The sequence below is a fragment of the Prinia subflava genome, chromosome 1 (genome assembly GCF_021018805.1).
Source record: "Prinia subflava isolate CZ2003 ecotype Zambia chromosome 1, Cam_Psub_1.2, whole genome shotgun sequence".
NCBI classification, from domain to species: Eukaryota; Metazoa; Chordata; class Aves; order Passeriformes; family Cisticolidae; genus Prinia; species Prinia subflava.
The window spans coordinates 96,339,367-96,365,693 of NC_086247.1; the positions used below are offsets into that span (position 1 = coordinate 96,339,367).

General features: G+C 39.9%; 1 protein-coding gene across 22 annotated transcripts in view; it reads left to right on the plus strand.

Annotated features, from left to right (window-relative positions):
• TNS3 (tensin 3) overlaps nt 1-26,327 on the plus strand; it is a 211,629-nt gene that overhangs the window by 179,643 nt on the left and 5,659 nt on the right. For 20 of the 22 annotated variants that reach the window (XM_063404585.1, XM_063404548.1, XM_063404628.1 and 17 more), the window contains 8 exons: nt 7,949-8,120; nt 8,926-8,967; nt 10,479-11,116; nt 11,746-11,832; nt 15,682-15,810; nt 18,093-18,188; nt 21,566-21,643; nt 23,362-23,439. In XM_063404585.1, the coding sequence (XP_063260655.1) occupies nt 7,949-8,120; nt 8,926-8,967; nt 10,479-11,116; nt 11,746-11,832; nt 15,682-15,810; nt 18,093-18,188; nt 21,566-21,643; nt 23,362-23,439 (1,320 nt within the window). The remainder of the gene's footprint in view (nt 1-7,948; nt 8,121-8,925; nt 8,968-10,478; nt 11,117-11,745; nt 11,833-15,681; nt 15,811-18,092; nt 18,189-21,565; nt 21,644-23,361; nt 23,440-26,327) is intronic. The other 2 variants (XM_063404521.1, XM_063404538.1) reach the window with 2 other exon arrangements.

The following is a 26,327-nucleotide window of genomic DNA, read 5'->3' on the forward strand; positions in this document are numbered from 1 at the left end:
AGAATGAAATGAATTAGTATAAGAAAGCCTTTCAGAAAGTAATAATAGGGATTTTACTGCTTTGAAGATGCTGTATTGTTAATTCTCTCCAGCAAATAGCAGTTACTTGTATTTTGGTGTTTGAATGAATGTATGATACCAAGTTACCTGTAAAACGGTCTAGCTATTTTGTCAGAAAAGAAGCCATATAGTACCAGGCTTTAGGAGGGGGTAAAATGTGGTCTGGTAAACCATCCTTTTGATTCTGATCGATGTGCAGAGGTAAGTGCAGTTAATTGTGTCAGCCTGTGGTTGCCTGGAGATAAAATGACACCTGGTATAGCTTCATATGCTGCATTTGGCTGTTACTTGCAGGCTATTAAGGGAGCTAGAAGTTGCAGAACACAAGAATGTACCAATACACTCCCACTTATGTCATGCATCTTACCTGCAGGCCAGAGTCTCCCCTTAAGGTGGTGAAATGCCATTCTTCCTCACCCAGTGCTTGCTGGGGAGGACTGCTGTGTCAAGTATATTTCCTCAAGGGGCGACATGGATGATTTACAGCTCTCTTTAGGGCATAAGGCAAGAATGATTTTTTTTAAAATTCTGAATACATATGAAAGGCTCCCAAAACACAGTGAATGCTTTCTAAATACATACAGTAAGTTACTGGATGCAGTTAAAAAACTTCTGTACTGTAGTGTGCATTACATTTAATTACTAGTAGTTTGGGTTCTAACTGTTGAATATGTTTTTTCTTCCACCAAATAAATGTCTCTGAGAAGTACTTCACTGCCTCTCCAGATGTGCTGTTTTATTTCTGAGATTGTCAGCCACTCCATTGTTGTATTTTCTGTAATATCCAAGCATCTAATACATATTCCACTGAGATTCTTCTCAGATGAAGCAACTGAAGCTGACCTTTTTTTGTGCAGAGAGGTTAATACCTGGATGTGAGAGCCACTGTGTTAGTGACTTGCCCCAGGTTCAGCCTGATTACTTGCAAAGAGAGTTGGTCCACGCAAATACGCATTAGTAGAACCTCCAAGCAATAGTAATTTTGTCTTTTCCTTCACAAACATGAAAAAATCCTGTTACATTTTCTCTGCTTGGTATTAGTGGGTTTCGGGAGGTGTGGGAACCGCAGGTGTCTCTGTGTTGGTACATGACGTACTTCTAAATGGGAAGTGGAACTGCTTATGTTGAATAGGAAAGCATATACTGTGCAAAAGACACAAAGTTAATCCATTCCCTGGTATCTGAAGGTATAAAAAACAAGACTTTAAGCATCCTTTATTGATTTCCACATATTCTGTGAAAAGGAAGGAACAGTGTGACTAAAATTGATGGGTTTGATATATGGGAATAATTTGGTTCATTGTATTTTTGTGACATTGAAAGCAGAATGTAACAAGTTTAAAAGATCAGAATTTCAGTAAATTTAATACTTTGACTGAAAGCAAGAGAGAGGTTTGGTCACTCTTACTAAATTTGGCACCTTTGTATTTGGAAAAGCAAGGGAGTGAAAGGGAAGATAGATAATCCGTAAGAATCTTACAGTGCAAATAGACTTGGAAAAGTGTTGGTTTGTTAACTGGCTCAAGTAAGCCATTACTTCTGCTTACTTCAGAGCAGTATTATTTTTCTCTGTTCATTTGGCTTTTATGCTAGCCTTGGGTAGTTGTGAGGTAGTGAGCTCAGCATTTTGGAAGCAGAACACTGACTTAAAGCTCTCTTTCCCCAAAAGATGTAACTGAGGATCTTGACTTGAGTTTTCAAGCTGATACAATCCACATTAACTATCACCTTCCCATGAAAAGGACTAGAAAGTTTGAAATGTATGAGAACCTACCAAAATACAAGGTATTGTAGTGAAATGACTGCTTTTATTTCCCTGCCATTGTTGGATGGTTGTCTGTAAAGGCGTGAGGTGATTTTGCCGTTTACCTGCTGCAAGAAAAGAAAACAATACCTATCTTTTGTCTGGACCATGATGTGGGTAAGAGGTAGGGTTTTTTTGGGGTGGGGGGGGGCAGGTTCCTTTTTCTTCTTTGTTTAGATACATTTAGTGGATTAAAATACTGGTTGATCTCTAAGGTCTTACTTTATATGGCTTTGTCATTGGCACACCCAGCAGTTTCTGCTTACAGCTGAAAAAACCCTGCAACTGTTACAGGATTTACCTGTTGCTGCCAGGTAGAAGAGTGAGCTAGATATTTTGTACCTTGCATGTTGAGAGAATTAGTATTCATTTTTTTTCCTTAATGTCATTTTTCAGTAGTGTATGGTACAAAGAGTCCATCTCCTTACTAAGGTCCTGCCTTGAAAGTTGATGATCAGTGATGGTAAATGTAGGTCTGGGTGCATGAAGAGATACAAACATGAATGATCCTGGCTTTATCATGTCACTGCTTGAAGTGGGGAGCTGCACTTTTACATTGTCCGTGTTTTCACAGCTATGAATGGCATGGTAGGGGCCTGAACCAAGAAGCACTGGTGCTTTGCTTTCCGTCAAATGTGCCAGGCTAGTTATTTCTGTAGAAGTTATGAAATTGCAGAATTACTGATTCTGTGAGATAAAGGGTTAACAGTTGACCTGTGAACTCTGCATCAGACAATGAGAGAACATAGCTGAAATATCTAGCAGGCTTGTTTTCAGTTGAAGTAAAAACAAGGCTGCTTTCACAGGAAGTTCCTTTAAGATATACTTGTTTCTAGCCTGGGAAGAATTGTACTGAGTTTGTGTTTTTTTCTGAAGTTTACATGCCTGGCTGCCAGTGGCTTTTCACTCTGTGTTAGTATTTTACACCTGTGAAAATGGGGTGTGAAACGCGTCTGTGCGCATGACACGTAATGGTGGTCCTTCCCTCATGCAGTGTATGGAGCTGTAAAGGTAATAGCAACAATCCAAGGCCTGAAACAGGGAAGAATCTAGCCTTGGTCCCTTTTTTTCAAGCAAGTGCTGTGGAAGAAGGAGTGGAATTTGCTGTGTAAATTTGTTATGCACGTAGTTGAGATCGTATTAGGGTGGGAGATTTTAAGCTATTTCAGAAGGAGTGCCACTCCCCTTCTTGCCCCTAGACTCTTGGTAACTGAATTCCAATGACACCCCTGTATTGTCTGGTATCAGGAAGATACAGAGGCATGAAAACAAGCAAACATATGGAGATAAGCCTGGGGTTGTAATTCCTGTTCCTGTGGGCAATGCACTAACATCTTGCATTCAGAAGCAGAATCATCTCAACCTGCAATGTAATTGGAAAGCATCTGGGCAAGTTCATGTGCAGAGATGAGATGCCTGTTGCACTTGAGAGTCTCTGTCAAATGCTGGTCTCTGGAGATTTGTCCAAGTTGTGTTTCTGCACAGGCTCTAGTAGTCTTCATACGTACATCAATTTGACCAGCATACCTTGACCAGCAATGGTTTGTGCAGCCAGCTTTTCTGACTCTGTTTGCACCAGTATGAGGATGAGTGTAATGTAGCTGATCTGGTAGATAAATAGAGAGTCGGATGTCTGTAGCTCTTTAACACTAAACATTTCTGCAGTATTTCCTAAAGGTCACTTCTATGGCTGCTGTGAATATAGTTAAAGTAATGGTATGGTTAAAAGACAGTTTCTGTTAAAAGGCAGTTTTCTGTTTCCCTCATCCAATTAAATGTTTGCTCTGTACAATGTGTGCTATGTGATGAATTCAGATGGTTTATAGTTAGAGTGCTAACTTGCAGATTTTTTTGTCTCAGACATATCTTTTGCACACTTTCCACACTCCTCATTCAAGTTATAGCAGAACCAAACTCTGCCATGACTTGAAGGGAAACAATACTCATTTTGACTTGTTTTCAGTGGCTTTTTTCATTAGGAAGATTTCTTTACAGAAAAGATGCATTAGTGTGATCTTAACTCTTTGTAGGAATGGAATTGTTCAATGACTTCCTTGGTTTTGGGTTCTTTTTTTCCCCTCCCTTTTTCTTTGGAAGTGTATCAACTCAAGAGACAGTAATTAGAGATTGTTTCATCTGTGATTGTCTTACTGGGTTTCAGTCTTGCCAGTGTTGAGGTCAGTAGGACTATTCAGGTGAATGAAGCTATTCAGTTGTACAAGTATTTGTAGTATTATAGTCTTCTGTCATGGAGAACAGGCTCATGGTTGAGCCTGGACCTATGTGAATAGGTGTTGAGTTTTTAATACTGATATAGAATAATTAAATATAATCCCCGTTAGAGCTTGACTGGCTATTTAAATGTACCTCTAAAAAACGAGGCAAAACTGTTCCTGTATAAAGCTCTGTAGTAATACATCCACATTATTCCTCATCTAAATGCATCTATTTAACTATATCCTATAGTTTTATATCTAGTATAATTAAGTTGAACATATTTCACATTTCAGTCAGTTTAGGAGCCATTTACTCTGGTGCTGTTTTCAGGTTATTAGAAAATAGAGGTTACAGTTTGTTTTGCTTCTTGTCTGTGGGGTATGGACAAAGTCACACCTGAAAACGGTAGCTCCACAGCTGTCATGGTTTAAACGCAGCCAGCAGCCAAGGCCAATGCAGTTGCTTGCTCACTCTCCAACCCCTAGCATTGGGGAAAGAATTGGAAGGGTAAAGGATAGAAAATTCATGGGTTGAGATGAAGACAGCTTAAGAGGGAAAACAAAAGCCTCATGCACAAAAGCAACACAAACCAAGGAATTAATTTACTTTTTCCCATGGGCAGCCAGATTTTCAGCCATTCTCAGAAGAGCAGAGCCCATCGCATGTAGTGGTCACTTAGGAAGACAAACACCATCACTCCAAATGTCCTCCCCTTCCTCCTTCCTCCCCCCCACTTTGTGTACTGACCATGATGTCATGTGGGCTGGAATATCCCTCTGGTCAGCTGGGGTCACCTGCCCTGGCTGTCTCTCTTCCCAGCCTCCCATGCACTTCCAACTACCTTGCCAGTGTGGCAGTATGAAAAGCAGAAAAGGCCTTGGCTGTGTGTAAGCCCTGCTCAGCAATAACAAAAATATCTCTGTATTACTATTGCTGTGTTAAGCACAAGTCCAAAACAGTCACATACCAGCCACTATGAAGAAAGTTAACTCTACCCTGGCCAAAACCAGCACAACAGGTAAACCATGTGCTGCTCTGTGCTGCTAAACTGCCTTTCAACCCCAGCTGTGTCTTTTTGTCGTCCTGTAAGCAGAAGGCACCTTCATGCCTTCCCACCAGGTTTATATACACAGTGATAAAATACCCCTGAGCTTTCTTTTCTCCAGGCAGTACAGTCCCAGCTGTTCGTGACTCAGCCCTTGCTCCTATAAAAGATGCTTCAGTCCCAGTGATGGTGTCTTTGTGACCTTATGCTGGGCTTGTTCAAGCAAATCCCTGTCTCTTTTGCACTGAGGAGCCCATAGATAGGCACAGAGCTTCATATGTGGCCTTTAATGTTAAGCAGAGAGGATGGATCACCTCTCTTGACCTGCTGGCAACATTTTGTGATGCAGGCTGGGATACTATTGCCCACCTTTGCCATGGAGTTGTATTGCTGGCTTATGGTCAGCTCATGGTCCATGAGAACCACCAAGTCCTTCTCCACAGAACTGTCTCCAGCCAGTTAGCCCCCAGCATGTGTTTATGCCACAGATTATTCCTTCTCAGTTCCAGGAGTTTGTATTTTTGCTTGTTGAATTTAAGATTCTTTTTGTCCTAATTCACCCACTTCTAAATAGCAGCACAACCATCTAGTTTGCCAATGACTCCTCAGTTTTCTGTTGACTGCAAAACTCGGTGATGAAACTTCATCCCATTATCAACGTTGTTAATGAAGGATGTTGAAAACTATTGATCCTAATAACAGCCCTGGGGTATAATGCTATGACTTGCCTTCTAGTGGACCTGCGGCAGCTGATCACAAGCCTCTGGGCCCAGATATTCAGCCAGTTTTTATTAGATCTCACTTCCACTTATCTAACCCTTGTTTTGTCAGTGTGTTTATGAGGATATTATGGAAGACCACAATAAAAGCCGTATTAAAGTCAAGATAAGGAACATCCACTGCTGTTGCCTTAGCCACTAAGCTAGTTGGTTTACTGGAGAAAGTTATCTCAGTGGATGTGCATGATTCCTTCTTTATAAATTCATGCTGACAACTCTCAATCCTTTTTCTGCCATGTATTTGGAAGTGGTTTCCAGGGTTAGTTGCCCCATCACCTTTCCAGAAACTGAGGTTTGAAGTGGTGCCTGATTTTCGGGACGCTCCTGCCAGGCGGCAACTGGGCTGCGGCAGTTCCCCCGGTGAGCTCTGCTGGTCCCAGTTATCGACAGGTCAACGCAGAGACAGACAACAGCAAACGGGACTTGAGTGCAAGCTATGTTTATTCAGCAGAAGCTGGAGCCCCAAGAACCCGGGCAGAGGCTTTGGGGGGGGTTTATGCTTTCACAGAAAGGGGAGGGGGGAAAAGATCACAAACTAATGGGTTATAAGTAAGGGACTGGAATAGGGTGGAATGACATGGATATGAGGCCTATAAGATGGACGGGGGGGAAAGGGTCATGTGGGCCTATGGGGCATCGAGGATTAGGGGATTTCCAAGGCAGGGATTAGGTAGAGGTTGGCTTACGGAGGGATATTGATAGGGAAAAGTCTGGAAAGTGGGATAGGATTAGGGAGAATTGACAGCTGGGAGGTGGAGTCCCAGAGCCTTAACAAACCACCGGGTGAAACTATAACTGGGGATAGAGACAGAGGTGTGCCTGGATTATACCAAATATAACAAGCACAATACAGAAATAAATCATAACCTAAAAATGCAACACAACAGAAGTTAGGTTAACCAAACCTGCAATTCCCTTGATTATCTTTCATACCTTTCTTGGAGGAATGAGTGATCCCTACTCCCTTCTTGTTCTTAAGAATCTCTCCCAGTCATTGAGACCTTTTAAAGATTATTGAGAATGGTCTTGCAGGGTATCAACCAGCTCCCTCAGCTCTTGTGTGTTCAACCTCTCAGTCCCCAATGGACTCAAATATGTTCAATTTGTTGTAGATCTCCTTTGCTTAGTCCTCCACGGACGGTATGTTTTGATTCAGATTTTTCCTATGGTCTCAGGGACTTGAGGTTCCCAAAGGCCTGTTTTACTGATAAAGTAAAATGAAGAAGGTTGTGAGTACCTCAGAGTCATCTGTGTCCTTATCCACCAGGTCCTCTGCCCCATTCAGCAAGTGGGCTGAATGGGCTGGCAGAATTAAAAAGTGAAGATCATGGGTTGAGAGAAGAACAGTTTACTGAAAACAGCAATGAGATGAAAAAACAAACAATTAGAGCAACAGTACTAGGAAAAGAGAGAGTGATTCACATGGAAAAATGCACACTGAAGAGCTTGACCTGAGCCACACCTGAGACCCTCTGTCCAGCTTGCCAGCACCACCACCTCACTGTTCCTTCTGTTTAACCAGAAGGGACCTTTCTCCCTGGAATAGACTCCCTTCCCCTCACCGCCAGCAATGACTCGAGGTAGTATACAGTAACTCCAGGTCCTGACCATGCCCCCTACTGCTGAGACTAGGACACCCAATCTTCTACTGGTATTTTAAGTGCAAATGGTGCACTTGACTAGACATACCTTATTAACACTGTGGACTGTGAAATGAGAAACATCTTGGAACAACTGGTCCATTCTCATCTTTAGGGCTAGAGAATGTATTCTGGAGAACTGATCAAACAGTTTGAGTGTAGCAATTTTGTAATCTCTGTTCTCTCTGCTATTTGACCTGCTGGATGTTTTCAGCCATCAACATAATTTTGTGAAATAAAATATAATTTTACTGCTCAAACAAACAAAACCTCTTCTTTATAATCTTGTTAAGAGAAAACCAGACTATTTCATGAACACTTGTTTTTATGTTGTACCTCGTACAAGGTTTGTAAAAATGCATATTGTTTTCAAATTCGCATTTCCTTTTTTTCTTTGCTGCAGAATCTCAAAGTTACACAGAAGCCATTAACCTCTCTATGATGATGTCTGACAGCACTGTGGGCACTAATTCGTCTTTGCTGAGAGCCAACATGCAGACTGATCCCTCCTTTCAGCAATGCTTTGCATCTTCATGTACTGTTGCAAGTAGCAGTCCTATTCCAGGGGCAGAAAGGTAGGAAAAGATTCTCCTACATTATTGTTTTGTTCTCATAATGATAATTCCCAGCGGAGACATTATGCTTGCATCTTCATTGCAGACCATTTTCCAAGAACTTTGAGGTGGGTTGTGGCATTTAATACTGATATTGTCTGTTGGCTGGATTTTAACAGCTACTTTTATGGCGGGGACACGCATAGCTTTGAAGATAAGTGGGAAGACAAAAATAAATAGAGTTTTATACCTCAGTTGTTATTTGTGCTAGCACAAGCTCATATATATTTTTCTCTGTGCTTAACTGGCTTCTCTGATGTTTTACTTAAAGCTGTGTCATTAAGTCTCACATTGGAATAAGTTGTGTATCAGAGAAGGGGAGCACTCTCCTTGCTGCAGACATGTTTCTAGTCAGTAAAGCGTCAGTAGATTTGCTTTGGTAGTCTATAGCTGACTCCCTTTCATATGCTCAGCAGGCTTAGAAATTTTATTATTTTATACTTAAAATTGTGGTAAACATGTAGAGCTCTGGACAAGAGTGTGAATAGTATAAATATACAAAGTAATCCTTGTCCAAAGGAGCTTGCAGCATAAGCTAAGAAATGGCAAGAAACAGCAAACAAACAAGGAGTCCCTAGTTACTTTTTGAATGTTCAGAAGACCATAACAATGCATGATCAAGCATTAGCTGTGCGCTATATTTACTCAATAGACAAGGTGGTACATTACACCTAAAGAAGTTACCTTCTCTATCACTCTGCAAAAAGATTCCTTTCTGGCTGGTAATCCTATTCTCATTTTTGGCTACTTGGATACTTTTTCACAGTAAGAATTTGGAAATACGTCTGGTTGGAGTGTCAGAATGTCAGTGAGTACTTCATGTACTTTATTACCTATTTATCTTTTATTTATCTTCCAATCCAATTGGTTTCATTTTCAATCAGTACTGAGACTGTGGAAGAATGTTTTGGTTTAGTGATTACGAATATGAACTGTAAGTCAGAACAAAATATGTTGGTATTTGCTGCTGAGGAGGCAATGTAACAATTACAAGTGGCTATGTGTTAAAAGCTTATCAGACAATTCAGTCATTATCAAGTTTACATTCCTACTTCAGACTTTATCTAGAAAATGTTGTTCCCTTCTTTCTAAATTTTTTCTATGTTTTTTTTATTTTACCTAGCAGATAGCTACAGCTCTAGAGGATTTTTCTTGCAGTGATGTCTTCTTCAATTTGCTTACCTTCCATTTCCTTAATGGCCTTTCTAATCTGAGCTGTGTAAATCTACTAACGTTGATTTCCACAGCTCCCTTTTAAGTAAAAATTCTCTTTTTTTTGATATATATCTTATGTCAACCCCTTGCCTTTGCGTTTCCCAATTAATTTGTTGTCTCTGGATTTGGTAATATTAGTAATATTTTCCAGCTACAGCCTAAGGGCATTTCATTTTTAGAAGCAATGAGACACCTTAAACTTCTATCAGATGATTTTATCGGAAGTTTAGTTGCTCTTCTTTGGTAGGACTTTTTTTTATTTTTTACTTGAACAGGTAGAATTGTTACCCAGTAGAAAAATATAATGCTTACTATTGAAATATTAAATTTTATAAATCAGAATTTTTCCATCAAATAAATTAACCAGTGGATCTGCATACTTTCTCTTTTTTTTCTTTTTTTCTTTTTTTTAATAATATAAACTGTATTGAAATAGACCTGGTTTGGAAGTCACTCCTTGTGAACAGACTTCTCACCATTATCATAGTTACTGATTTATTGTGTGATGTTGCATAACCACCTCTTCAGGCCATTTCTTTAATTTTTATTCTAGTGAGCATAAGACACTCTGCATGTAAGAACTGGAATGGCCATGTCAGGTTTCTTCCATAAACCTCTACTTCTATGCAGTTTTGGCATAAGAAATTGTTGCCTTCTGGTGCTATTTTTCAGGTAGCACTTTAACTCATCAGGACCACTGTGAAGCAATGCTGCAAACAGCCTCACTAAACTGATTCATATTAAAACTAACCCCCTCAAACAGGGAGAAAGAGAAGTATTTTTAGCTGTCATTAATTTCATGGACTGGTTTACAGTTCAAACTCAGAAACTATGCTGTCAACATGGCTAGGTGGAGGGTGAAATAAGGCAGAACATAATGACCTGCATTGAGGAAGTTACTGGTCAGGATAAGACTGGAATCTGTTGATCCAGCTGCATTACCTGGTCCAGCATATTTTCAAAGAGCACCTTGAGATTTTTGTCCTGGGTGTGATGTTTCATTGCTTTCAATGATCACTGAAGTACAGGTTGTACAGTAACGCTTTAAGGGAATGATTTGGCTGTTGTTTTATTTTTGTGTTCAATTTTTTTTTTTTTTTACAGCTCTTCTGCAGCAGAATGTCCTTGGCTTGAAAGCAGCTCTAAAACTTCCCTGTCAACCCAGTATTCAATGGGAAACACCAGGCAGCCAGGAGATTACCTTGTGCCCTCTGAATTTTCAAGTGCTGTTCAGGATGTCTCTCTCCTGTCTCATTTCCAAACTCCAGGACTGCAAGTTGTCACTCTGAGCAACCTGGAGAGCTCACCAGCAGAGCCACGCCAAGAACATGTTAGCAGCAGCAGTACCCATGCTTACCTGAGCTATAGCAGTACCAGGGACAGTAGCTCCCCCCGAGAGGAGACACATGCTGCTTGCAAAGCCAGTGCTAGCACATCTAAAACCCTGACCTTGTCAGTGGCAAGGGCTGATGACAATGACTTTTTTACACAAAACTTTCTTACAGTGGCCTCTGGACACAACAGCCAAAACAGTGCAGTTCTGCATCACCATGGAGGGAACTTACAGGCTCAACCTCCTCTTCCAGAGAAGAAGAGGTCCTCTGAAGGAGAACATTCCTTTGCCTCTGTGTCACCTTCTTCAAGTGGCTTCTCTAGCCCTCACAGTGGAAGCACAATCAGCATTCCCTTTCCAAATGTCCTCCCAGATTTCTCAAAAATGTTAAGCCCTTCCCCAGTGCCAGGTAGGTTCTGTATCAGACAAATGCAAAATACATTAGATTGTGTATGAGTTTATGAAAAGAATTTTGTGGGTTTTAAAAGTGGAGAGGGGAAAAAAAAAAGTAGTGGAATGAAAATGTCACAGAGGACTTGAACGATTGCAGTAAATGGTGCCAGTTCACTGGCCTGGATGCATTATTTAGAAAACAAGGCTTCAGATTTCTTCCTGTGCTTCCTAGAACTCAGTCATTGAGCAGCCTACTTTTTCAACTGTCAGACTACAAAGGACCAGTGTTGACTCCAATTTCTTTTAGAAAGGACTGGCTTCTCTTTGCACTTTTTAGAGTTGTGCAGAGAAAAGTTGAAAATGTACATGTGTGTTTGTTGGGCCCTGTTGAGAAGTTCATATTTAATACAGCTTTATAACTAAAATTTTTTAATATTTTATGGATTTTGCAAAATGACACTTCAAACATGCTTTCAGAATCTTAGTGTGTTATTATATTTGCTGGTTCTAAAACAGCTCAGTTTCTCCAAACTGTCTTAATGATGAGTTTTTTGACTACTCATGGTCATCAGAAGTTGGAAAGAAAAGTAAAAACACTTCTGTATTTAAAAAAATTCTTGACTTCTTTTCCCTTTTATTTTACAGAAAACACAGCTGATAAGTATGTGACCGTAAAATTTGTTCAGGACACATCCAAGTTCTGGTATAAGCCAGATATTTCAAGAGAACAAGGTATATCAGTTGATACATATTCTGACATCTCCATTCATAGGAAAGCTAGTTGGTGAAGTCCTAATTTTAGATTCATACCTGATCTCTAAAAGAAATATAAAACCTAGAAGGGCCACACACCTACCCCAACCCCTCTTAGTTTCTTTTGTTGAAAGGCTGAATTTGAGTGTGGAAGGCAGTCAGATACTCCTGAAAAATATTCAGTTAATCAGACAAATTATTAGCCTAACTGAATGAACTATGAAGTAATATAGATCTACCTGTGGTAGCTTTTGCAAATGCTCTTTGTTGTGAAGCTTCAGATTTTTGAATGGCAGATATGCATGAAACAATACCAAGCAGCTGTCTGCTCTCTGAAACCTTTTGAGTATAAGTGTGCTGTTCTGATATGATCTCAGAATAATTCATCAGCTAGGTCATCACAAAAGCATCCTCACCCACCAGTTGTTTTGTAGCCTGAATTTCAATGTCAAGTGACAAACATGATTTCTTAAAGGTCGTTACCAAGGAACAACATCTTTATGATGTATGATGCAGATACAGTACTTTTATATGTTGATGTATTATTCAGTGAACTGAAGAAAGCTTTTATTACCTATGTGAAAATGAATACCTATGAGCACCTGGAGTACTGCATCTGCATACAGGAAAGACATAGACAGACCTGTTGGAGTGAGTACAGAGGAGGGCCACCAAATTGATTAGAGGGATGGAGCATCTTTCCTATGAGGGAAAGGCTGAGGGAATTGAGATTGTTCAGTCTGGAGAAAGGATCTAATTGCAGCCTTCCAGTACCTGAAGGGAGTCTTCAAGAAATATGGAGAGGGACGTTTTAGAAGAACATGCGGTGACAGGACAAGATGAAATGGTTTCAAATTAATAGTAAGTTTAGATTAAATATTAGAAAAAAATTCTCCACTGTGAGCGTGGTGAGGTGTTGTGGTTTAAATTTTGGGGGGCTCCCGGGGGGGGTCCCCCGGGAGCCCCCCGGGTCCTAGGGTCGCTGGGAGTTCCCGTGCTGGCAGGCAAAGAGACTCAGACGGCTGCTGAGGTGCTGATGAGATGAGGGTTTATTCAGAGTCTCACTCCAGGCAGGGAGCGTGGTCCTGCGGGAGAGGGGGAAGGGAAGGGAAGGGGAGAGGGGGAAAAGGGGAGAGGGAAGGGGAGCGTCTGGAGGCCTCCAGGGGGAAGAGGGGCAAAAGAGAGCGAACCCCCTTGCGTTAGCATTCTTAACACAGAGGTTCAAAGGGGCGCGGTAACATTCTCCAACCAGTGAGGTTACAGAGACAGGATACTGCAGGGAGGGTACAGACTTTGGATAAACCATACATTTTTCCAGGGGTGAGCTAGAGCAAACCATTTCTATAAAATGCAATCCCACAGTGAGGCACTGGAACAGACTGCCCAGAGCAAGCTGTGGATGCCCTCCATCCATGGTAATGTTTCAGATCAGGTTGGAAATGGCTCTGGCCTAGGGAAAATTGTCTCTGTTCATGGCAGGAGCATTGGAAGCTGATAATCTTAAAGCTCCGTTGCAATCAAGGCCATTCTTCCATGATTCTATGAACTTACACACTGTCCCTGCAAGAGTATATATATAAAGACACTGGGTGCTTGTTACAATCCAGTAATAATAGAGGAGCAAAGTGAGCACTCAGTAGATTGTGGATAGAAACTTCGGGTTTGAATATTCTGTGAAACGAGACTAAAATCAAACAAGGTTAAATGTTGATACCAAAAACTTGATATATTTTATTTAGCAGTAAATGAGAGAGAAAGAAGAAAGGAAAAGAGGTTGTGGGGGGACAGGAAGAGTGACAGGAACAGATTAAGTAGAAATACATCACCCCTGTGTGAATCCTGAGATTAATACAAGTTGAGCCAGGTGGGGAATGCCTAGGTACCTCCCCTGAAGGGAGACAAGTCTGATACAGTCTCTTGCAAGACTCTGTATCGGTTGCATTGCTTTGCATCGTGTAGTGCTGTGGTGCAAGGCCTCAGGAATGAGTCTGGGGAGTGCTTTGGGGGTCTTTGGATTATGACACTTCCTCAGCTGCTTCTCACGTATGTGTCCTGTGGATGTGGCATTCCTCGGGTGGAGGGTTTTACAGCTGAGCCAGTTTGTGTAATGGAGGGTGGAAGTTCACCGCTTCTGACCAGAGGTCATGTCATATACCCAAAACTCTGCTCCTCCCACCTTGGTTGAGGAGGAGTCTGTGCAAATATGGCTGCAGATAAGCCTGTGGGCTATGGCCTCTACCCCGAAGCCAGCTGGGGATGATTTTCAGGACAGCTGCTGAGCTTGGCACTCCTATGAATGCATCCTTCTCCCCCAACCTTATCCATTTCTTCTCAAACTTGAGAAGAACTTGTCACTTCTGTCTCATCTCAAGTTCTCTTAGATGGCTTAACTCACAGTTCAGGGTTTCAGTCAGGAGGCCCGTTCAGGGTGGGGTGGTCTTTGGCAGTGCAGCTTCATTACACACTTTTGCCATAATGGGCAGAAGTCCTTTAAAACAGTGTTTCAGCCATGAAACTATAACATTTCAGTCTCTGACAGTGCTTTCCAAATGCAGTTGGTCTGACTGCGCTTGTGTTTATCAGTAATAATCAGCTATAGTGAATTGTGATTAATGAGATAAGTCAGAATTTTAAACTGGGATTTTTTAAAATTTGGTTCTCGAAGAGGAGAAATTAGTAAATCTGCGGTAAGAAGGATGTTCATGCTAAACCAAAATAGTGTGAAGTTCAGCTATTGGCAAATGATGAATTGTTATGTCTGTCTAGTTATTAGATCAAATGATGAGGATGTTCTTGTGTAGTGGTAAATATGATGCCAGGGGAATAAAGATCATAGAAAACAGAACATTAATTTGTTTTTGGATTATACTTTGCTGCTCCTTTCGCTCCAGTCCCCTTTGCCTTATCTGCTCACCAACCATATTGAGAACTGAGTCTTTAAATGTGCAGAAAAATATCTGACGTGATGTGTGTCCAAAGAGGGAAGTAGATACAAAGCAATTTTAAACCTAACTGCTTGAACAAGTGAAACAAATGTCTTCCGAGCCTTTTAATATGCTTCTTTTCATCCTTGAAGTAAAACTTTTTAAAAGTGTTTTAAGGTACTGTTGTTGAGGAGGGGGGCATTTGTTCTTTTCCGTGTGTTTAATAGACTGCTCCTGTGACAAATCATTACTGTATCCCTCTGTATTTAGAAGTGTTATGTACTGCTTAATTGCAGGGATTTATGTATTCACCTTTATCCTCCCTAAACAAAATCTGTTGTTGTGAAAAAAGGGTCTTTCCTTTGCCATCTGACAGATGAAGAGAATAGAATGCATACATTAGCTTTACTCATTTTGACAGAGATAATTATGTCTGCATTTTCCTGATTTTTTTTACTTCCCCTTTTTTCATGAAAAGAAACTTTGCTTTTGTAAACATTGTTCAGGCCTTGCAAAATATGCCTTTGTGCCTCATATGCATAATATCCATGTTCTGTGTGAACAGTCAATTAAGGAGTCCAGTCAAATTTGGTCTTTTTCTAGCATTTTTTGAAGCTGTGCTGATGGCTGGGACCTGAGCACTCTTCTCAGTTTAAAAATCAGTAAAAATCAGGGTTCTATACTTCAGGCTTCCTTTAAAATAAGTGTCTGTGAGATTTGGACAAGGTGGACTCAGGTCCCCCAAATATGCTTGATTGTATTTTGTTTTACAACAATGAGGATAGAGAAAAAGATCTCACTTTTTCTGGTGTCCTATTCATTATACATTTGCACTTCTGTACTTTTTGAGTGTGTGCATTGTTCTTGAACTGTTTTTCTCTCTCTTTGCTGGAATCCCTTGCAGCCATTGCTGTTCTCAAGGAAAAGGAACCTGGGTCTTTCATTGTTCGGGACAGTCATTCTTTCCGGGGAGCCTATGGGCTAGCAATGAAAGTTGCCACACCACCTCCTTCTGTGCTACAGTTAAAGAAAGGTACTTCTATATGTTATTAAACAAGCTATACATAGTAGGTAGTCCTTATTGGTGGGTAGTAATCTGTTGGAATCTTCCCCTCTTCTCATAAGTGCAACTTGAATTGCAGGCTACATTTGATGTATTGTTAAATGAGACTATATGGTTTCACTGTGACTTGTATGTTGTGGCTGTGCATGTGTCATAACTCATCAACCTAATAACAAATCAGTGTCATCTCAGCAATTGGTCTTCCCTAGCAGTCAGAAGTCTGCATTTCATTCACAAGCTATAATTGGCTGGAACACTGAATATTTTTGATCCCAAAGTTTTGTTTTGAGATAGTTCTATTTCACATATAAATCTGAAGAGATTCCTACAGATAATTTTTTAAAAGAAGTGGTGATCTATATACCTACTCTGTCAGCTCCAGTGCCTCTGTATATAATTTGTGCTTGATGGTTGTGAAACATAAAATGAGAGCATGCAGAAATCATTAATGGGTATATGGAAATTCAGCAGCCAGCATCTGTAGTGTTCTTGGTTCCATTTGTACCACTGCAAAGTTAGTGGAGTGGTTTTTATTTTACAAAGTTGAGTTGTAAAACTGCTGGTTTTCTTTTACAAAGCTTATTTTTCATTAGTACATAATGACTGGTGAGGGAAGCAACTAAAATTACAGGAAAGTGTTTATTCTTAGTGCTGTTTTTATGGAAGCATGGTTTTGACTGTTTTGGTTTGGTTTTTTGACTGTTGGTTTAGATTTGCTTACTCTGGGGCAAGGTTAGCAGTTCACCTCTATTACAGTACCACTTTGAATCTGTTTTAATGGTATCGTATCTGGTATCGTGAAAAAACTTTTAATAATAACTTGCCATGTAGTCCTTTTTTTGCCAATAAACATCAGCAGAACCACTCCAATGACTTAATGAACTCAATGTAGGTGTACTGGGGTGGTGATAACAACAACTAGGAAGCAAACTGAAAGTGGCTGGTAGGTGTTTTTAGTAGTCTTTTCTTATCATCATTTGTAAAGTCCAGGAAGACATGAAAGCACAAACTCTGCCAGCCTTTCAGAGACAGTTTATGTTAGTAGTAGTAAGACTGTAGCATTCTTCCATTTCTCACTTCATGATACTTAGCTTTTTTGGTTTCCACTGCTTAATCCCAGAGGCACAGATTGGTTCAGTTTCCTGTAGCGTTTCTTGTTCCAGGCTTCCCTTTCCTGCATACCTTGTAGTCTCTTATTTTTAATTTGGTGGGAGCACAACAGCAAACAGTGTGCTGTTTGGAAAAGTGATCAGTGTAATAGTTTATTGTGTACACATTTTTGCTGTCCATTTTAATGCATTCATCTGTATTGGCCTGAGGTCAACCCTTGAGGTGTTTCCTGATAGATCAAAGGGAGCACATGTGTTTGTAGCTCTTTTGTTAAGGTTTGAATGGCTTGATAGCTTTGTCCTGTTGGTATGAAATAACCTTTTAATTATTTGGAAAAGGATTCGTTTTTTATTCAGGTATGAAATACTGTGAATCCATCTTTCAAGAAATACCTAAGTTGTCTTAATTATATGTCTGCATATATATGTATATGTTTAAAGAATGCTAAATCTTGAGGTAATTTTTACCCATCTCTTGGACTTCGAATCTCCTCTTTTCATCCAATTCTACAATTTTGGTTTTGTCTTAGATTCCTGAGATTAAAACTGTCTTAAAATCTAGTGAAACCTTAGCACTTCATGTAAATGTTTGTTTTCAGGAGCAAAGATTTAGCATAAAACTGCAGAAATTTGGAAACTTAAAAATTCACTGAGAGAATGGCTATCATTACCTTTGTGTAGCTAAATCTACCTTTTAATCTGGTTAACTTCTGTGAACAGAAATGTCACTGGAAATTGGAATATTTTTTTCATACTTCTATTTTTTTGTCACTTTGGGTACAAGTTCTTTTAATGGGCAAGTGCATCAAAATCTCTAACCATTCATTTTCCAAATTTCTGTTCCTGTGTGTAACTGAGACCACACTTGGACATTTTTGGGCACTAGTGTATATTTGGATGTCAGTCACTTAAGAATATAAAACCATTTTCTCTGACTGTCTAAAGTGAGCTGTTTGCTTATTTGTTTTTTGCAAAATGGCCTTTTAAGTACATCTTGTAACTTGAGAATAGGTCTAATTGTATTATTTGCATTTAGTATATAAAACATTTAGTGGTAATGTGGAAAAACTGCTTCATAAAGATCTAGTTTGTGAAACTTGTCTGTTAATTGCTTCTTTTCATGAGCTTTCTTTTTCAACACAGTTGGAGATTTGTCAAATGAACTTGTAAGGCATTTTCTGATTGAATGTACTCAGAAGGGGGTACGCTTGAAAGGATGCCCAAATGAACCATATTTTGGTAAGTACTGTGCATCACAGGGACAGAGAAAATGGAGACAGTTGGCAAAACTGCCAAGTGCTGACTTGGATGGAATACAAATGAGAGACTACTTTATTTGAGTCCTGATGACTTCTGTCATCAACCCATTCCAAGGTTCCAGGAGCGTTTTACACATTTATGTTAAGCAAATGTGCAGGACACTCTAGCACAGATGCACATGACCAAGCTTCAAACAGTCAAGCTTGTCTGCCACTACCAATGTTGCTGCAGAAAGCTGAGCTAAATCACGCTTATCATCCTAATTGATTCAGGACCTTTTGTCCTGTGATACATTTATGCTGCATATCAGGTGGCTAAAAATGACACCAGAGTGAGATATTCACAAAGTACATTATGCTATGTCAGCTTACCTAATATAGTATGGTGGAAGTACAATTCCTGTAATGGCAAACAGCCAGAGACTTGCCTAGCTGTTCACTCATTTGGGGTAGGAGGGGAAAATAAAATAGGGAACCTTATTGATGAAAACAGGGAGATGCTAACCAGTTACAAGGCAAAAGAAACTCAACTTGGGAAAAATTATTTTAATGTTTTTCCAATTTAAACCAATATTCAGGTAGACATTGAGGAATACATTCAGTGAAGGTAGCTGGGTTTGCTACTGGAAGTACAAACTGCAGATTGATCTATGGGTGTCCCAGGCAAGAAGCCATGACCTGCTGACCCTTTGCATAACAAAGGGCCCAGGGATCTGTGTGGCCAGGTGACTAGATACTCAAGAGATGCAGCAGCAGCCAACCCTCAGACTTTCCTGCCCTTAGACTGTAAGGGTATCTCTTCTTGGAGGCACCCAGTTTGAGCTGTTACTTTGTTACTAAGTTGTTGCACCAAAATTAAATTATTTTAAGGATCTGGAAGTCTGAAACTCTGCAAAGGGAAACCTGGGGTTGAGCTTGTGAGGAAACATCTGATTTTAAGTGTGGGGTGTGTAGCTGTGAAGAGATGTTGAGTACCAGCTCAGGTGGTGCAAGAGTGACTGCCAGAGTGGCTCCTGGATGATCAAACAAAGAAGTTTCCTTAACATGAGAAACAAAGACAAGTATCAAATAACACTTTTCCTTCCCCTTTTCTAAGGTCAATTTCACTACTTCCTCCCAGACTCCTCATGCACACTGCAGTGGGCATGAGAGCATATGGTCATTACAGAACAGTTCCTCTACTTTTTCCTTCTCCCAGTTTTTCCTTCCTGGAATGTGGGCTTTCCCTGTAGGCTGCCATCCTGTGGGAAAAAAAAATCTGTTTCAGCATGTGCTCACTGTCAACCAGAGAAAATGTCCTATCTGTGCCAATGTGAGGTCCTCCAGAGGCTACAGGGTAGGGGATGGCAACTTGGATACCCAGAACATCTCCTTCTCCTCTTCTGTCCACGGCATTCTCTCTGCTAGGTCTCATTCAACCTTTTTTCCATAGGTGCCCGGCAGAGGGTCTGCTGGAATGGGCTGTGTTTGGCATGAAAAGCCCCTGAACTCTACCCAGAGGTCATCCTGCAGCCCTCCTGTCCACTTGTTACAGGCCTTGTTACAAACACCAAATACACCTGTGAAGGGGTCATCTATCATAAAATTAACAGATGTGAAAATAAAGTTGTATTTAAAATTAAGGTGGATTGAAGTTTGTCAGTATTTGGCATGAGACTTATCTGAAATCAGAATTTTTAGTCCATTCCTATCTCAATCTTCAATATCTGTTTAGGCCCCTATGTAGCCCTACTAGTCATTTAGTGTGAACATCTCCTAGTCTTTCAATGTGTACAGCCTGTGCTGGTTTGAAAATAAACCTCAGTGAGATATGAACCCCACACAAATACCTTGAGAGCAGGTTGGAGTTACAATTTAATAAATAATATTAGTGTAAATGCAGTGATACAGAAAAATGGGCTTAAACTCACAAAATCAAAGTATAACCTTGAACCTTGTTGGTCAGGGTGATGGTCACAGTCCGATTAAGCAGTGGTTGCAGTCCTGTTGGAGTGATGATTGCAGTCTTGTTGAAAGTGGTGGCCCTGTGAAAAGTCTGGTCCTTCTCTGGGTCTGTTGAGCAGTGGTGGTGGTGCCCCAAAGCCAGATGATATACAGTGTGGTTCAGGTGGTTCCTCCCTCAGGCTGGGGAGTTTCGTAATGGAATGATGTAGTACTTGAGTCCATGGTGGCCCCTGAGCAGAGATGACGCCTTCTGGATGGGTGTAGTTACCACGGCTGAGTTCATTGTGAAAACCAGTTAACATTGCCTTGCAGGATTTGCCTCTTTTCCCTTATCTGACATCCAGCCTGCAGTCTGAGTGGTTGGTGGGCACTGGGCAGCTGTTGAAAATGGCCCACTGTTAACACTTAATCAAGAATTATGTAGATGGAAGTAGAGTATGTGGCTTGGTTACAGTCTACATTGTAACTCAGGACATGGCCTCAAAACTGCTTCACAAAGTAGGTGAACAGGCACTATTACACATGTTTATGGCTAAGATAGTGAAGGACTAACAGTGTCAATCTGTCTTTGCATTTCTGTGAGACCCTTGTAGAATTGGGTCTCTTTCCATTTCAGAGAAATTTTTGATGGACTGTAAAGATAAGACTGGTTTTGGTTCAACTGGGATTTTTCTCCAGCACATGGTTATAATGTTTGCTGCTTGTTAGAAAATGGTATTGAAGGATGTCTTTTTGTACAAACAGATTGATGAATATTATGCCTTCCTCTCTCTCCTTACAGTCTCACATGCTAATATCAAAGATAACTAATGCTGAATTACTTTAGTTAAGCCAAGGCCAAATTGCAAGAGTGACTTTGAATCAAAAAGAAGAATCATTTAATACAGAATGCTACATACATCACTGCTGCATTGCATAGAAAAGATTTTACCTGGACTAGCTTTTGTACTTGTAGAAGTACAAAATAGAGGTGTGTGTAGACAGAACACTAGATGATGAGGACTAGGTGGCTGAGAGGTAGAAGTTGGTTTTTATATCTCATCATGTAACACAAGTGACCTCTTGTGCTCTTACCACCTTTGTGAGAATTTACTGCATTTAATGTAGCAGAAGTTAAGAGCATTGAAAAGAATTAACTGACTTCTGTATGTTACTGCTTTTGTCCTTTTTGTGCTTGCTCCATTTGAAGCACATACATTTAGGTTAGGATCTAAGCAGTGTATTTAAGAGGGAAAGGGAACATATGATTGTGATTAATGGGTTCAAGAATATCTTTGCTTAGGTCCCAAGAGATTTTTAAAGGGAAGCGAAGGGGGCCCTTAGTCTATAAAATACTTGAGAGCAAACATAATTTAAGCGTTCTTGTTGTCTACCAAGTTAACTGTGCATGTCTTGTTACTTTTGTGACCACAGGGTGTTTGACAGCTCTAGTGTATCAACATTCCATCACTCCACTGGCATTGCCCTGCAAGCTTCTCATCCCAGACAGAGGTATGCTTGTTGAAGTACAGAAGAGATATTCCCAGCCAAGTTTTGCTTCCAAGTGTCAGTGTCTGAAGGCAGGTGAATGTGTCATGAGTTGAGATCTAAGCAAAAATGTACCGAGGAGGAAGCAAGCTGTGGTGTTGTCTTCAGTATCGGTGATGACCATTATCCAAAGCGTGTTTGTGAGCATACTGGTACTGTGATATTCCAGTTATAAATATATATTCGTCATGGAAATCCATGCAGTAATTTACCATGTGGGAAGACAAATGTACTTCTTAGACATGACATTATGCCAAGTTAGTGGTTAGGTTTAACCACTCATTCAGGTTTGAATAGTAAAAGGACAAATAGATGAAGAGTAGGTGGTTCCCTGAGTGCAACACTGGCAGGAAGAGTATAGCAACTTGCACAGGTTCAAATATTGTTCAAGTAATTGATCAAAAAGCTTATGTTACTTCATAGGTTTATGATTCTAATTTTGTTTATACTGATTTCATAAACCACTCTAAGACAAAAAACAAAATGCTCATGCTTGTCCACTAATTCAGTTGTCTGATATTCTGCCACATGAAGTTAACTCCAGACACATTATTGAAATATTAAATGTTCTTGTGGTTTGTGACTTTAGAGGGTTTTTTGAACCTTTTAAACTTCTGTTACAGACCATATGTTAATGTACAAAAGTAGCATTTGATTTATGTGAATACATCCATGAAACCATTTTTGCACAAAAAGATGCTGTGGTAAATGTGACAAGAGATCTCATACATTTATATGGCAAAACAGTGTGGCAGTTGGCTTGTTCTCTTTATCCCCCTCACCTAAGATGGAAAACTTACTCTTTTCTTCCAGAGGTACAGGAGTGGAACATTTGCCTTGTCTTGAATAAACATACCACAGTGAAATTTTATTTTGGATTTATTTTTTAATCCAATTTGATAATGCATTTTAAGATGGTCTTCTTTAGTTAATGACAGGATACAGTGCCTGGAGCATTTAAAATGTTTGAATAACTGTAACTCTAGCCATATGAATAGTCACAAACTGTATTATGGCTCTCTTCCTCATCTGATTATATTCAAACATGACATGCCTCATGCTAAATGCAGTAGTATGTGAGATCTTTTTACATGCATTTCTATACTTGAAATAACATGGTGGTGGACAGTTTTCTTACTACTTTTAACAATCAATTGGAGGCAAATGTTTCGCTGCTGTCTTAATGGTTCAGATACGGTTTTTTCAGCTTAAGAAGAAAGTTGTATTCTCTGTAGTCATTCTCTGAATCAAAATATAATTAATTTATTTCATCATGGTGTAAATTTCTGTATAAATTAGTATAAATTATACAAATCAAATGAGATAATTAGAATCACACTATTCAAGATATTTTTAGGCTGTAATGAGGGAATATAGCTATAAGTATTGTCTTAATGTGTCATCATGTGAGTCCCTCCAGCATATGCCTGAGTTATGTCTTTTATTGTTAGGAAATAAAAGTTAAACATCCCACTTGCAGTGCTTGAGGCAAAAAACCCTGATGCAGCACAAAACTTACATAATTGATTGTAATTGCAGATAAAAGGTGGTTTCATGTTCCTGGCCAAGAGTTGTCCAATAGCTGAGATCACAGTTACAATTGCCAAACTCATACATGAGTGTGGACTTCGATTTGTTGATTCAAGTCCATACAAGACATGGACCGTGTTTTCTGTTTGCAGATCCCTTGGAGGAGATAGCAGAAACTTCTCCACAAACTGCTGCAAATTCAGCTGCAGAGCTTCTCAAACAGGGTGCAGGTCTGTTGAACTTTTATCCTTGTATTTGACTGTTACCAAAGTTTGTATCTTACAGGTTGGGAGAAGCTAAAGTTTAGACTGGATTAAAGGGTATGTAAAGGTAACAGTTAAATTTATTGTGCTAGGTAGAAGTGTAAGGGACGCTATGAGGATATGTACCATTTTTCTTCTGTTTTCTGAAGCCAACTCCTATGTTCTACAACCCTGTGTTTGGCTTCCAGACCTTTGTCTCATGAGAATATGAGGTATACGTAGGTTACTTCAAACATGACAATTTTTAAGCATGACATTGCTTTCATAACTGATAAAATTTGAGAGAATATTTTCAGCATGTGGTTGCAGAGGTTCAAGAGCTATGTGTGACGTCTGAAAAAGCCAGCTAAGGAAGATGTTCAATTAGGGTTAAGTTCTCATCATAGGGGTTAACAATACCACTGCAAAATGCTTACTGTTGCATCAATCTGAAAAAAAAATATTAAAGAACAGTTCTCTGTACTTCACTTGGTGCTGCATGTTACTAGGAAATGTCGTGTCTTTTCCACTGGATGCTTTTATGGATTCTTGTGTATAGTGCAGCGCCCATTCTGGCATGTTGAGTTGTGTTACCGCAACCTTATTTGATGTGACAGAGGAACGATGACGAGAGTATCTCCAAATGATGTGATGCTATGCACTGTTACCATCTATATGGCTCTTAAATGGGTGTTTGCAACAGCTGTGTAGAGGTATGCTCTGTTTCTTACCTGCTTTGTTAGTATCCAGAGAGCTAGTTAAACAGTCTGTCTGAAAAAGTGTGGTGGAATCCTAACTCACCATATTGGACAATGCTCTAAGTACTCCTACATAATGTTAAAGTTGTCCTTAGTAGAAATCTGGCCAACTGCGTTACTTTGCAATACAGTGGATGTGTCCAGGGGATCCTGCCCATGTCCTCCCACGGTCCTTGGTTTTCAGGTTGCTATGCATTTCCCCCAGAAGCCACCCATTTAGTGCCATTAGAGCACAGGTATACACTATCTTTGCCGCTCTCTTTTGAGTTTAGCCTACCACTGGATCCACAAATGAGTGTTGTGGCAAAGCATGCATTTCTAAGAATGCTATATCATTGCCCTCATGCATTTTAGAGCACTTCTGAAGGGGCAGTTGTCAAGCTGGACAGCTCTGGAGGGAGTGTTGCTCCTTGCTTGTGCAGCCATCTGCTTTCACTTTAAAATTTGAAGCACCACTTCAAGTGCTGTATTTGAGCAGGCATGCATGGCTGAGGTAATAGAAAACCCTTGTGAGGCTGTGCTGTGAGCGAGCACGTGTTGGCTCACTAGTCAGTGTTTGTTGTGGCCACCAAGGAAAAAAAAACACATTAATTTTTGTAGAACTTTACTTCTTAGAAAAACCATCAAAAGGGGCATATATTGTCTTTCAGGAAATACTGGTGTCTCCTTGCTCAGACAATGCTTTTCAAAGAAAAAGAAATAATTATTTCTTTAGCTGGGGTAGTAGTCAGATAAGTCTTCATGGGAGCTGTCATATCATGGATCATTTAGGGTATTTAGTACATTTGTTTTTAACTCGTTTTGTTGTATTTGTTGTTTTTAAACAAGGATTTAGAACCCAAATATATAAATTAGCTATGAGAAGTTCTCGGAGGGTTTTTTTTTGCCTTGATACATCAGGGATCCCTTTCCAGTCACAGAAGCATTCAGGTTGTGGAGTTCAACATTGAAATGCAGACCAAAACCATGTAAATTGAGTCCTTTCAAAGAAACTTTAAAGTAGATACACTTTCTCCCTGCCCTTCTATACCCACACTTCTCTCATTCCACATTCAAAAATTATGTGCTTTCCTAGAATGATTATTTTTTATAATTGCCTGAAAAACCTAATGGGCATTTCCAGGTTCTAAGTGCTGAAGCAGACTAGAAATTGTTTGCTTCTTAGACACTGACAATTGAAGACTAGAAAACATACAGATAAGAGGCTTTTCCCTAGAATACACCTCGCTTTCTGTTCAGCAACAATTTTTTTTGCCCAAATAAATTACAGTTCTTAATTTCTCTTTACATTGATCAAGTCAAGAAACAAAGGACATTCCCAGTCTAAAAGTAGCATTGTTAAGCTGTTGCTGGTGGCACAGATGTGCTCCAGAATGTCACCTGTGAAAGACAGAAGCAGCAACATTGCAGGGCAGCTGCACTGAACAAAAGGTCTTCCTTTTGTTCTAGCTTGGAGTATGGCTTCTCCCAGATTACTGTTGTCAATACTTTGTCAGACCATGCACGATGTTCTTAAATGAGAAATCTTTCAGTGTTTCTCATTACCTTTCCTCCTTTTTAAGCTGACATTTTCACTTTGCAACACTTTTGTACAAGTTTTCATTTATTATTTTCTGTGCTACAGAAGCAAAGGAATCTACTGTATTGGATAACTGCTGTTTGAACTATCACTTTGAGGGCAATCTAGGTAAAATACTTTCTAAATTTCTAAATTTCTAAATTTTATTTAGAAACAAAACCTCAGTCTGTTGACAGCAATGCACAGTGTGGCAGAAGAGGAAGGAACTCTGATATGTGCGGCTGGGAAAGAAGGAAGCTTCCTGTTCTGGGGAAAGACCCGCAGGATAGTGGAGACCTTTAGATCTGTACCAACCATAAACAGTTACGAGGGGAGAAGAAGAGGGCTTATGGTTTGGATTGTTCATTACAGTTTTACTCATCATCTTAAGTCCCTCTGTGCATGAATTGTATGAAATGAAATTGTATGAATTGTATGAATGAATTGTTTGAAATTAATTGCTGCAAGCAAAAGTTATTGAGACTTGCACAGCAATGCATAAATACATTTTTGAAATTTTACACTTGCAAATCAAATAAATGAAATCTCAGGATCCCTTC